This window comes from Diadema antillarum, unplaced genomic scaffold (assembly GCF_040938485.1).
Source record: "Diadema antillarum isolate AM-2024a unplaced genomic scaffold, OU_Dant_1.0 seq00001039_RagTag, whole genome shotgun sequence".
Taxonomy (NCBI): Eukaryota; Metazoa; Echinodermata; class Echinoidea; order Diadematoida; family Diadematidae; genus Diadema; species Diadema antillarum.
In genome coordinates this window covers 607,835-621,973 of record NW_027271870.1, presented here as the reverse complement: position 1 = coordinate 621,973, position 14,139 = coordinate 607,835, and the positions used below count along the sequence as shown (strand labels likewise).

General features: G+C 39.6%; 1 protein-coding gene across 1 annotated transcript in view; it reads left to right on the top strand.

The window, feature by feature from the left end:
* Window positions 1–3,730: 3,730 nt before the first annotated feature.
* LOC139742938 (cAMP-dependent protein kinase type II regulatory subunit) overlaps window positions 3,731–14,139 on the top strand; it is an 82,835-nt gene continuing 72,426 nt past the window's right edge. The window contains exons 1-2 of the mRNA XM_071653445.1: window positions 3,731–4,178; window positions 13,505–13,540. Coding sequence (XP_071509546.1) covers window positions 3,971–4,178; window positions 13,505–13,540 — 244 coding nt within the window. The 5' untranslated portion in view covers window positions 3,731–3,970. The remainder of the gene's footprint in view (window positions 4,179–13,504; window positions 13,541–14,139) is intronic.

The window sequence follows — 14,139 nt, the reverse complement described above, 5'->3', positions numbered from 1 at the left end:
AAATCAGCAGTCGAGTGAATTGAATTGTTCGATACAATAGAGAAGGGCCTATATTACAGGGAAATACAAACATAAGATTCAAAAATTGTAATCCAAAACAGGACTAGGCCTATTTATAACCTCGAATTAATCATAGACAAATTGTTTTTTTTCCTCCTCTATACAAGCTATAGTTTTGTTTTTCTGTTTGCATGATACATGTTGTTCTTATTATGGATAACCAAATAATAAGCAGCAATAGTTGATTAGGTTTTCCTCTCCTAATGATGTGTGATACATTTAAGAATAAAGAATTTTCTAAACCTATGACGACTTTTAATGTGTATGCGTGAGTGTAAACGTGTGTGTTGTACAAGGGAGGTGGGAAGACACCTCCCTGGGCCCCACTTCATAAAAGATGTTATGTATAGGATATAGCAACTCTTGGTGGAATGGCAACTTCCCATATAGCAACAGCCAATCAGGGAGCTGGATTATCGTCGTTACCATGACAATTGCCATTCCAGCAAGAGTTGCCATCGTATCAACTTGAACTTTTTATGAAATGGCGCCCAAGTTGTACGTTGTATTTTGTGTGTCGTGTGTATATTGATAATCACGATGTGTGCATGGAGTCAAATGATTCGGTCATTATTTTGTGTCGTCAGAAAGACTTGTTACAGGTGAATGATTATTTTGAAAATACCATATATCTCATCTTCGTCCATGATAAAGATGATCTGCAAATCAGGAATTTATTCTTTCTTGGAGTCGGCAGAGCCCTTATTGTCCCAGATGTTTGAGTGTACAAAGGGCGTAAATGTCATAACCCAATTTTATGGAAGTATAACATACACTTTTATTCTCCGATCGAGTGTCGTATCGCCCCATTGGTGGAATAATGTAACCATGGAACATAATCACCGCATGATGAGTTCGAATTATATTAAGATCAAGTAAGGAACATTTTAACTGTTGTTTTTTTTACTATGAAAATTACACTAATCTGAAAATCTCTCTTGCTTGATGGCTAGACAACCCACGATTTTCATGGAAATTTGGAAATGAAAAGAAAAAAAGAATGTTAGGTATTATAGGGCTTGTTATTCTTGTCTCATGGCATGTATTTTCAGACACACATTTTTTTTTCTCTCTCTCTTCGAGTGTATCGGAGCAAGTGAATCACTCGATAGAGAAATTAGATGGGTATGATTTACACCACCTCCCTCTCCACCTCCCTCTCTCTCAGACCCCCCCCCCCCACCCTAACTGTTTCACAAGCGGCATAATGAAGTGATGGTTGCTATATCACATAAGGCCTAATATACTGGCATGTATAATATCTAGAAATGCAATTAGAAAAGTTTATGCCTATAACTGAATTATTGATGATTAATACTAGTCAGTTATATTGCGTTTTCGTGGACTTGGGGCTGAGAGAGTAAAATGTTCTTATGATTAATCAAGATTCAGAAGTTTTACTGTCAACTGATTTATTTGGAAAATATATTACAGCCCCATCTAAAGAGATGTAAGATATATATGAAAGAAAGATATCATTCAGAGGGGTGAAGGCTCAGGTTTGAGTTTCTTCCTTTTGTCTCCCTCTGCAAATGAAAATTTGTGAAGATCGCCACTGCTGATCTGTAAATTAACAAAAATGTCGGAAAAAAGGAACCAGTGGGACTCGAACCTGTCATTACGCGGTCTCTGTTGTGCAGTGTCACGGTCCTTTACCTCGACCTGGGTTGTTTCATAAAGCTGTTCTTAAAGTTACGAACGACTTACGAACGACTGGTGATCACTTCTGATCAGTGCTTTACTTTTCTAATACTCAGTACTTATCAGAATTTCAATAATTCAGCGCAAGAACTGATCACCAGTTGTTCTTAGTCGTTTGTAACTTTAAGAACAGCTTTATGAAACACCCCTTTCTCTCTTTTTTCTCCTTCCCCGCAGTCCGACCTTCGCTCATTTTTTTCTGCTTTCACTTGAGGCTTGAGGTGTCCGAGCTACACGAAGTTACATGCTGGCAATGCTTTGAGTTGTAGGCTTAGCAGAAAGGTGCATTATCATCATCACCGAGTTATTTTGTTATAATGATAAAATAAACTTACAATCTATATGGCCTAATAGATCTGTATACCCCTCCAGCAGAGCCATGCAGAGAGCGGAAAATACAAGAAAACTATAACTAAAAAAAAAAAATTTATAGAATGTCAGTCATAACAATTGCGTCATATGCCTATACTGAGTCATAATGGCAATTTTTACTCAAGAGCGTTATGGGCTTATATGAATACAGTATAGGCCTATGCATACACGGGGTGTCATGTTTTATAGTTATGAACAGCAGCTATTCAAACGTTATAAGCAACAGGTACAGGAATGGATCAGGCTTTGAGCTTTTTAAGCCAAACCCAGGAAATTCTGCAGTAAAATACTGCTTTCGCCTTACGAACGCAAGCAACTTTTTAACGCACAATAATTATCCGTGTTACCGTACAATGCTTGGACGATGATTATTAAAGGGACTGTTACAGTACTGGTTGAGGTGAGGATTCAGGTTTGTAACATTCCTAAGTGAGATATAATGAGGAACCTCGTATGAAATATGAAAGAGCATGTAATGTTAAGAAGGATTCAACGTTTATTTGATGAAAATTTTTTTTCAAATGGCTGAGATACGATCCAAAAAAGTGAGAATAATAAGGCGACAGGCCACGCCTTTTATTAGGCTTCCTTTGTTTCACCTTGTTTTGGGATATCTCCGCCATTTCACAACCGATTTTCATCAAATAAACTTTTGATTCCCTTTAGAATTGCATGCTCTTTAACATCTCATATAGTGGTTTCGTAAAACCTTAAAAGCTAAATCCTCACCTCAACCAGAACTGTACAGTCTCTTTTAAAAAAGCAAGGGCCTCAGGGGAACCGCAGCCAACACTAGAATAGGTCACTCGGATAAGTGCCGATATCAATCAGACCACACAACTATAAATGCATCATAACTTTTCTCATCTTTTACGTGTATTTAAAAACTCTCCAGGGTTAAGTGGAAAATTAGTGGGATTTTCTAACATATTACTCGCATGGTTACCATGCAGTAAATTTAATGTTCAGGAAAATGAAAACTAATCACAATCGATATTAAACGGCTATAGAGTCTCCCCAGTCTTTCATTGCATAATCTTATCGTCGCTGGGGTGACAAGACCTTGTATCTCAAAAATGTCAAATGTTCAGGAGAGCAAAAAAACATGGCGCCCAAAGCACTATAGTGAATGGGAAAGCCTTTCCTTTGACATGTCATGGTGGCTTCATTTTTGGAGTAAGACAGTTGGGATTTGGCCAAGACATCACTTGACCCATTATTTGACCATTAAGCTAAAAAAAAAAAAAATTGACATTTTTGAGATACAAGGTCTTGTCACCCCAGCGACGTTATCATTTATCCGTTTTATTATTGATACTTGATGGTAGATGTTTTCTTGCGGAAAAAATTAGGCCATCATTTGAACTCTTGATGCGCCAGACAACATTCACTTTTTACGCACTACGTCATATATCGACTACGCGTATTTTAGCGCACGCGTACGGGCGCTTTGTTGCCTTGCCAAAATACTAGTAGCTTTGCCCGGCCAGCCGCCGGTAGTCGACCATGCATGCACACTATGCCGTTGCAAATTGGTTTTTACAACGTAGTCAATGCATCCCCCTGTAACGTTTGCTGATCGTGAACAAGAGCTACACACACGCGCGGCGGAGCAGACGAAAGACGAGGGTGTAGGTGTGTTCAGCCGACGTCTACCGGCGGTTTGATCGTTGGAAACCGTGCATGATTAGGTCGGACCGGATTTACTACTTGGAAATGCACTATGATATGTTGATCGTTCGACTTGTTTGTTGATTTTCAGATTAAGATTTCATCCAGAACTGTGTTGTTTGTGCTGAGTTTTTAACAGTAGAATCCTTCCAGTATAAAATCCACCATGAACTTTGAAATACCAGAAGGTTTGACGGACTTGTTGCAGGATTTCACCGTTGCCGTGCTCCGTGAAAAACCGGGCGATCTTGTAGAATTCGCGGCTTCTTATTTCGGCAAATTACAGGAGAATAATCTTAAGCTTGGAGGTAAACGTGGAGTAACATTCACCGCCCCGGAGGATGCAGAATCCGACATAGATGACGAACCCCCAGGTATTAATGTTGTCTAGATTCATGGATAAGTTTTAAGTCAAAATGGTAATGTATTGTAAAGAGCATCACTCACTTAGCATCACTCACTTAGCAGTGCAGTCAGTGCACGCGCAAATCAGCGGATCATCGTACAGTAGTTCTATAACTGAGTAGACGTCTACCTCGCCTCGCTGCTACCATACACCTCCTTCCTTATGTGCGTTTCAATCGGCCGGGTCTTTTTACTTCATATTCTTCTATTCGATGTCTGCTCTCATGCCCTTGTTTGACTGCCTTGAAAATTGTGGGGTGCTGGGGTTACTGGTTTCCAGCCGGTACCCCCAAGCCAAGCGAGCTAGGTTAGGCCATAAGTTAGGGTTGTTATACCAAGGTTGTGTCAATGAGTGTTTGAGTGTGTGCCCAGCTATATTGATTATTATGGTTAATATGAATAGGTCTATATAATCAGTTTACTTTAAGAAATAAAATGGGTCCTCTCAGCCCTCTTTGCCATACAGTTGTGGAAACAGACAACTTCTAGAATCTGGATATCTTTACAGGAAAAAGAGTTTAGATTTGAATACACCCCTACTGCCCTAGTATACTTGGGTGACCCGCACCTCGTCATAGTTAATGTTTGCCCATAATTGAATCACATTTCGCCACTGAAATTCTTTGAAATCCAACTCACATACAGGAAAAATGCTGAAAATTCCAATGGAATCACAAGTTCACTGATCGATATTGAAAATTTGCAGCTATCGTCGTCAAAGGCGAACGATGCGAAAAAGTTGCGCGCTAAGGAAGGGGCCCGCAACTCGTCACCCCGCTCTCCCATAGACTTAGCACGTGAAAGACGTGTGCGGGTGACCGTGATGTTCCCATAGACATACACGTAATAGATGCGTGCGGGTGACATATCAGTCCGGGAAACCCACTCATGAGGACCGCCCCCGCGTACGAGGATGGTCCCTCCTCATGAGGACCTCCCCCCGCCTCATGAGGCCCCCCGGGGAACGCCTCATGAGGCCCCCCATTCACTTCTTATTCATCTCACATCTGACGTATAAATTGTCGCAACTTTGCACGGTGATTTTTTGTTACACACACATGTCCACTATCCATGATGAAAAGAAGAAAAAATCCTGTCTGTTTTTTTTTTTTTTAAACCAAGTTTTAATCACCCGATGCAGAGCGCCCATCAAAACACGGGCGCCAGCGCGTTCGCACAATGCAAGACTGCCGCACCTAGCGGCCTGATCCGACTAAATATTTTCGATGCTTTTTTTCTGCGGCTCTCACCTCTCCGCGCACGAATTAGCCTCGTGAAGCTGAAGTCTGACATCTTTTTACACAAATTCGTAACGAGAAAAATTAAATCAGTACTAACCTGATCTTGTCCATATATTCCAAATTACTATTCCACACTGATAGAGTAGGTGGGTAGATGACATACTCCAGTTTGTTAGCAAAATAATCACCTTGTAGGTATGACGAGTTCACTTTCTTCGTCAATTCCGCCCACGATTCCGCCGCCCGCTTACCGTTTGGGCGCTTTCTCTGGAATCATCCCGCGACGCGACGTACGTCGCATCACATCACGCATCCAGCACATACCAGTCTGGTACTTAGTATGTTCTGGATGCGTGATGTGATGCGACGTACGTCGCGTCGCGGGATGATTCCAGAGAAAGCGCCCAAACGGCGGCATCGTGGGCGGAATTGACGAAGAAAGTGAACTCGTCATACCTACAAAGTGATTATTTTGCTAACAAACTGGAGTATGTCATCTACCCACCTACTCTATCAGTGTGGAATAGTAATTTGGAATATATGGACAAGATCAGGTTAGTACTAATTTAATTTTTCTCGTTACGAATTTGTGTAAAAAGATGTCAGACTTCGGCTTCACGAGGCTGATTCGTGCGCGGAGAGGTGAGAGCCGCAGAAAAAAGCATCGAAAATATTTAGTCGGATCAGGCCGCTAGGTGCGGCAGTCTTGCATTGTGCGAACGCGCTGGCGCCCGTGTTTTGATGGGCGCTCTGCATCGGGTGATTAAAACTCGATTTAAAAAAAAAAAACAGACAGGATTTTTTCTTCTTTTCATCATGGATAGTGGACATGTGTGTGTAACAAAAAATCACCGTGCAAAGTTGCGACAATTTATACGTCAGATGTGAGATGAATAAGAAGTGAATGGGGGGCCTCATGAGGCGTTCCCCGGGGGGCCTCATGAGGCGGGGGGAAGTCCTCATGAGGAGGGACCATCCTCGTACGCGGGGGCGGTCCTCATGAGCGGGTTTCCCGGACTGATATAACACGTATTCCTATAGCCCTGTTAAAATTTCAGATTTTCGCGAAAAACTGTTCGGTTTTCACCACAATTTGCTTGGTTGTGGTAGTCCTGCCAAGTATCAAGCGTACAGAACACAGTCCCGAGCAAACATTTTTGTTCAGTGCGCTCAAAACGATTTTAAGCGGGGTGACGGTATTCGGGCCCCTGACGAGGTGCGGGCACCTGGCTATACATGTATGGTCCCCGTCGGGGAATGTTCCGCGGAGACTGCGTCTGGCTTCACGGATCCCCTCCATACAGCGTTAATGGCAAAATATAAAAGAGTCCTCTGGACAGACGGATCTTTCTGTCTACACATCGACCACCCTTTTTGAAACCGAGAGGGAGCATCTGGTTATTCTCCATTGCTAAGATGAAACATATTTTTTTTTTTTATGTTGTCAATCAAAAGCAGTGGGGAGATAATGCTATTGACTTCATTATACCAAAGTTCTTTGCAACTTTCTGACTAACAGCCAATAATATTGATTGTGAACTTACTCAGGCTCATCAGACCCTGACAATGAAAAGAAGGTACTAGTACTACATTGTATCTCCTTCTTACTGTCTGTAGTGCAGTTTACCAATATAGGCCTATTAATGTATTATAAGTTCGTCTGCGTAAACTAGTCGTTGGTACATACAGACCCAGAATTTGGAACCCTGGAAAACACAGGGTAAACTTTAAGTGAATACTACTAGTACTGTATTTAAAGTGAAAACATAGTTGTGGTAAGGGTTTAAGAACCTGTCTTGCACCATTTCACTTTGCTTGCAATATATCGAAAGAGTCTACCAAGAAACTTACCTGGCTGAAGCAATTTGCCAGGATGATGAGTTGTTTTGGAGTATTTTGAGATCAAAAGTGTAGAATGATAAAAGTTGGTATACCAACTTTTATTCCAAAAGGATCCAGGCTACACTGTATCTTGGTCTCAGGGACAACTCGGCCCTATTTTAGACAATTTACACACAGTTCATGATTGGCATATTTATACACGGTAAAAAGTGTATGCGCACGTTCATTTTGTATGCGCACTGTACAGTATGCGTGCCAAAGAGGTTCTTTGATGCGTGCGTAGTATCAACTCGTCCCATAACTGCGGCCAGCCAGAAGGCGAAGCGCTCCCATAATACAACACTATACAATCTAAAGGGACAACTCGGTCCTGCCATCAGAGTGAGGCCGAGTTGTACGTGTACATTTTGGAGTAAAATTGACAGTTCTGCAGGTATATGAGAACTATGTTTTACCTTTAAAGTTAATTGAAACTGTTGGATAACAGTGCAGACATCTCCTCAGTGACATCTCCTCAGTGTATCTGTTTTTACATGAATTTTAGTTTCGCATTGATGATCATCATATGCACAGGCAATTACGAGAGAGAGGGAGAGTGCTAGTGGCCCCCCCCCCCCCCAAAAAAAAAAAAAAAAAAGAAAGAAAAGAAATGAAAAGCATGCATCCTTTGCAACACCTATACTGCTGTATACAATGTGTTGCGAAGACGGTCCATTCACAAAACCGGTTTCAGTTGTTGCCACGCATAAGTAGCCCTATTCTCAATGCACTAATCAATGCATTGATCTTAGTAGGGATTACAACAAACACCTGCATTTAGTGCCACTGCAATGCCCGTTCTGCCAGGTGAAAGGTAGTTGCTCAGTAGTAAATATGCCTATAATTTCAGTAAATTCACTATAGTGGTAAACTCTTTCAATTTGCATTTTGACAGATTAATCATCTTGTGACCCTCTGATAACATTTACGCATAGTACTAGTTTATAGCCACAGCCTAGTACTGTACATGTACAAGTGCCTCTAGACATGGCTTCTCCAAATGTTATATTTTAAATGACGAGTGGAGAATAGCGCGAAAGACAGTCAAAGATATAAAATTAGACTTTCATCTGTCACCCCTTAATGCATATTAGTAATGCACAAAGTTTTTAAAACTTCTGTTAGTCTTTTATTGAATGCAGTTTATAGACATTTCAGTTTTGATATTCCTCATTTCTAGTAAATATTTGCTACATTTGTTGTTTTACGTTATGCATAGTGCATACAAATATCTGCAGTACAATTGTACATGTGCACTGTACGTACTTGTGAAAGTGAAATGCATCACAAATTGTCAGTGCTCAGGATGCTTACAACTACACCATATTAATTCATGTACAGATGTACATGTACAAATGTATGTTGGAAACTCCTTGTGTGACCTTTTGAGGCAAGGCTTGAAGCCTCCTGCTAAGTAATGAACTGAGATTGACTTAAGCTGCTAGAGCACTATAATGGAGCTAAGATGAGCAGGGAGAATTAGAAGAACGGAAACAGGTAGATATCAGGGGTAATAAAAATGTACCTATAATTCTGTACGTGTACATTCAGAGTACAGTGGAATACAACGTTTAATAGTTAAGTCCATTAAGTACAATGTACATGTACACTGATACAATAACGCGGTTGTCATTAGACCTACCATTTATTCATACTGCTTTCATTGTGAGAGATTCCTCCCTGTATCAAGTGCACGATCAAGATGAGTAATTTGGGGGCACGTTGTACAGTTGTATGAAATATTAGAATGTTCTGTCACACTTACACCAGCTGATATTCTGCTTGATTTTTTTTTTTTTCATGCAGTAGTGTGCAAAGTCATAACTGTTTCATACAGACTCTATAATGTAAATGTTTGATATTTGTGAAAAGCCGTCCCTAAACAAGTACCTTAACTCTAGCCTATTTACAACTGGAGGGCCTGTAAAGTGGTGCGTGCCACATCCATCCACCAAGGTCTTATCTGTTGGCCTTCGCATTATTGTGCCAAATATACACTGTACCTGCAATAGATAGATGCACTTCATGACTCGAGTGGGAAGATGAAGAAATACTCCCTTTTGCTCCTGAAGAGGATTTTCTGCCCCCAAGCTCTTTACCCAGTTGCCAGCCTATTGTTTGACCACCTTTCCTCGTACTCCACAGATTGATCTGCCTGATCAATACTCTTCAAGAGGCTTTTCAGGCACAGTTGTCAATGACAGTCATTCACAGCAACATGACAATTTAGCCTGCGACCTGTCACTTGAGAAGCAAAGAGCTGTTAATGCGATATGCTGGCAAAAGATTATCAAAGAGATGCTGCTATTCTGCAATATTCAGCTTACATGAATCAGATGACTACACAAAAGTACATCTCGAGCCAGTCTGCATGTAACGTGAATACATTTATGAATAAAGGCATACTTGTTGTAAGAAGAGTACAGTATGCTCAGTCACTATGTTTTTTGATATATGCATTATTCATTATGATACATTATGTGCCGAGGTGAAATTGTTTTCAGTGTCATATCCTGAATTACCCTATGTCATACATTGTACGAATGTCTTTAATTCAGATGTACCAGTGCATGGCATGCTCCAGTGACTCAGTGTGGGAGAGATGTTCTGAAGTATTCATGTACAACATATTGTACAAAATGTCCTTGTACATTCATATACTGTACATGTAGTACATTCATTACATGTATATAAACCCTGTATAATGATCGGAAAGGTTGTGGCTTTCTTTTGTAATCTCTGTCTTCCTTTCTTGTTTTTTTTTTTTTGTTTAAAGGACAAGTTCACCTTCATAAACATAAGGATTGAGAGAATGTAGCAATATTAGTATAACACATCATTGAAAGTTTGAGGAAAATTGGACAACCCGTTCAAAAGTTATGAATTTTTGAAGTTTTTGTGCAGTAATCGCTGGATGAGAAGACTACAGCAGTGTAGGAATACCTTAGATGTCACATGCGTACAACAATATAAGGAAAATATAAAGAGAATTTCACAAAATTTCATCTTTTGAAAAAAGTACACATTCCCTTGACTCGTTACCGACATATGTTATGGGTAATATTATTCCCCCTGCCTTTAGAAAGAGGCAAGTCAAGTGCTCTTTTATTATCCGAAAAAAGTGAAAATATGTTGAATTTTCTTTACATTTTCTTTATACTGTTGTACGCATAATTACTCACAAGCTGTAGTAGTCTCCTCATCCAGCGATTCCAACACAAAAATTTTAAAAATTCATAACTTTTGCATCGATTGTCCAATTTTCCTCAAACTTTCACTGATGCGTTCTACTAATATTGCTGCATTCTCTCAATCCTTATGTTTATGAAGGTGAACTTGTCCTTTAATATTTTGTTACAAGACAGCAAGTGATGTACATTGAACATAATATGTAACAGTACATTGTAACACCCTTTGTGGATTCCTGTACCCAAATGATGTGTACACACAGTGCTGTCCATGCAAGCAAGTACACTTCATGGAGTTTAATACAGTACCTGTGAATTTACTTTTACATACAAATATACAATGTAGGCTATATCACATAGTACAGTTCAGTCTTGAGTTGCTATCTTATTCTGTATCTATAGTACAGTACAAACTCTACATTGTTTGTCCTGTGATCCAGGCCAACATGAACGTATAAAACAGACAGTATGAGTGCGTACAAATTGTAGCTACAGCAGACATAAAGTTGTTTATGAAGACTACACTCTGTAATCCTTGAACTTCAATATACACTGCAATCCTCATTTGAGGCTTTTGTGTAAGTTTTACATTGCAAGTGCAGACCTGAGTTACTGTGGAGATTGATATTTTGTGTTCTTAAAAGTTAGCTGTGACATGCCTTGTATAGTATGAAAGTGCCTACTTGTACATGTAGTCGCTCTTCCAATATACATACGGGAATTTACAGTTGTAGTAGTGCACTTCCAAACAATATTTATGAATCACATTAACATTTTCTGTACAATTGTACATTCCTTTCTTACACCCCATTTACACAGGGCAGTTAGAGCGCTTCATGATCGAGCACTCCGTAAGCACTATAAACTCCGTTTGAACAGACAACCAGGTCCTGAAGTGCTCTGAAGTTGTGCCCATCTCAATGTCAGGTTCAGGAGCTCTCCTGAATTGTTCTAAACTCTGTAAAAGGTCACCAACATTTAGAGTGCTCCGGAAGTGGTATATGTTGTGTGCACTGGGCATACAGTTGTATGTTAGAAGTTCCTGTGCATGCAGTGGTCATCATGACAGTTGCAGTGTACTTCTACTGTATCTGCATTCGCACAAACTCAAATGGGCCTTGGTAGATAATAAGCTGAAGCGCTTCGGGAGTGCTCCTGAGCCCAACTTTGTCCACATGTAAATGGGGTATGAACTATCATACTACTAAGACATATAAAGTACTATGACATATAAAGTGCTCTACAGGTATAATGTCTTTTTCCAAAAACTCCCCAAAATAGTGAATTAAGTAAAGAGGGGTGCACTGGTCAGATGGTCCAGGACCAGTAAAAATCACTGCTGGACCAGTAACTTTTTCAGGAATAGACCAGTAAAAAATTGAAAAACTGGGTACCTTCTGGTCCGATACAATTGTAGACAGGTTGGACCAGTAGAAAAAATGGGTTAGTGTGCAGTCCTGGTGTACATTGTACAAGTATGTGTACAGTTGTACATATTTTGCTGGTGATATGCCTTAAACTTTAGAATAAAATTTTCACATGCTACAGTGTATGTCGAAGTACATGTAGAGCCTTCCATTATATCAGCTAACTCCCTGATTTCTAAAATGTTGTATGCCTACATACACAGTAGAAGCCAGAAGTGCCGATTCAAGATAAAGCTTCTGCAGTTACAAGTGTACATACACATCATTGAAGGGCAAAGCGTTCATAGACCTTTAGCTGCAAAACTTTGTTTGTGATGCAAGTGAATGGGATCACAGTTGTAGCAGTGTGACATACTTTGATCTATTAGATATGTTTTTGAGTGATGCTGGTATCGTCTGTACAGTACAGGTACCCATAGTGACAATATCAGTGTGTACGTGTCATACAGAGAAATGAAAACTTTTGCCCCTGGTGTGTACATTGTACAACATTGTGTATGTGTAGTGTTAAAGGTAGATTTTTATAATGCTGCAAGTGCACAATACATTTGCTGTACATACCATTATACCAAGCTCTACCAATAGCTTGGAGAACTCCGCAATACTGAGAAACTTCCCATCCTTGAAATTTTATTGATTGGAACTGCAAGAGAGTTAGGGAGCTACATTGTACTCAAGCTTGTACATTGTAGCAAAAGCCTCATATGGTGTATGAATAGTAGTAGATCTATGTGTTATGGTAGTGAAGTAAGTGTTAACTTGTGCAGTCTCACTGTACTTTCTTGCCTTGAATCTGTATAAAAACCCAATACAGATGTAGCAGACTCACACAGGTCTGTAAAGCTCTCAAGATAAACGTTATTGCATAAAATATGTGACATCAAGTCTCTTAATGCATGATTCTGGTCAGCTTTTGCGACAGTGTTCAGGGATTATATGAGTAAACTTTTAAGAAGTGACAATAAATTTTGTTTTCTGCAGCTGGGTTCATGAACTCTGCCAAGAACAAGACCAGTTTAATTGTGCCTAAAATTCAGGATTACCTGTACACATACAAAGTACCTATGGGTGTGTGTGTGTGTGTGTGTGTGTGTATAAGTTTGCAGGATGTGAACTGCAAATCTATAATTTGGGGAAGGTACTTTGTATGACAGTTAACCATTGTGAATGCATTATGATGGTACCAGTGAAGAAAGTGGACATACAATGTACTTTGCCTCAAAACATCTGTGACTGGAAGTGTTCAATACTGGTGGATGAATATGTACAAATTGTACGTTGCATGGTCATCACACAAATTTCAGCAGCCATTCTGATCTGCAATAATAACTGTGAATTACTGTGAATTACTTTTATGATTGCTAAGTGAGTTTGTACATGTACAGTGTACGTTGTACTTGTAGTTACATTGTACAACTTTGGGTATACAGTGTGCACAGAACTGCATGAGCTTTAATACTGCAATTTTGTCTAATGGCACTTGTTTGGTACAATGTACTATCTTGCATGTACAATTGTAATAACCCATCTGTTTTTCTGTCTTTGTCTTCCTACACAGAGCTTCCCAAGAACAGATACGCAAGAAGAAAATCAGGTACAGTAAGAATCAGTCACTTCTGTCTAATTTAATGCAGTGATATATCAAGCCATTAGGATGCAGACAGAAAATGCATTTGTTTCGTTTTGTCCTGTTTTTCTAGGTATAAGGTCAGCATTTACATTATGCAATACATACATGTTCTAAAAAATATTACTCATTCAGTGAGTATGCTTGATAATTTCAAGCAGAACTGAAGCTGGGCATGAATAAGAGTAGACAAATAAAACAAAAGGAAACAAATCAAAACAAAAACATGTTCAATACCTTGCACTCTAAATATGCATGCTTTTCATCAGCATGTCAACATGTGACTGGTTTGTTCCTTCAGCCCATGTGATGTGCCTATAATAAGATATGGAAACTTGGAGAGGAATGTCACTGTACTGTTCAATCACACAATCCCCAGTCTCAACTGAGCAATATCCTGATATTAGGTTTTCGCTATTTTTTTCTGTTGTTTTTGTTTGTTGTTGTTGTTGTTGTTGTTGTTGTTTTTTGTGTGTTTGTTCTCTTTGAAGGGGGGCTGGAAAATCCTGTAAGCATTCCAAGAAAAAGAAAACAGGAAATTATTGTATACAAAAACCTTCATTCTT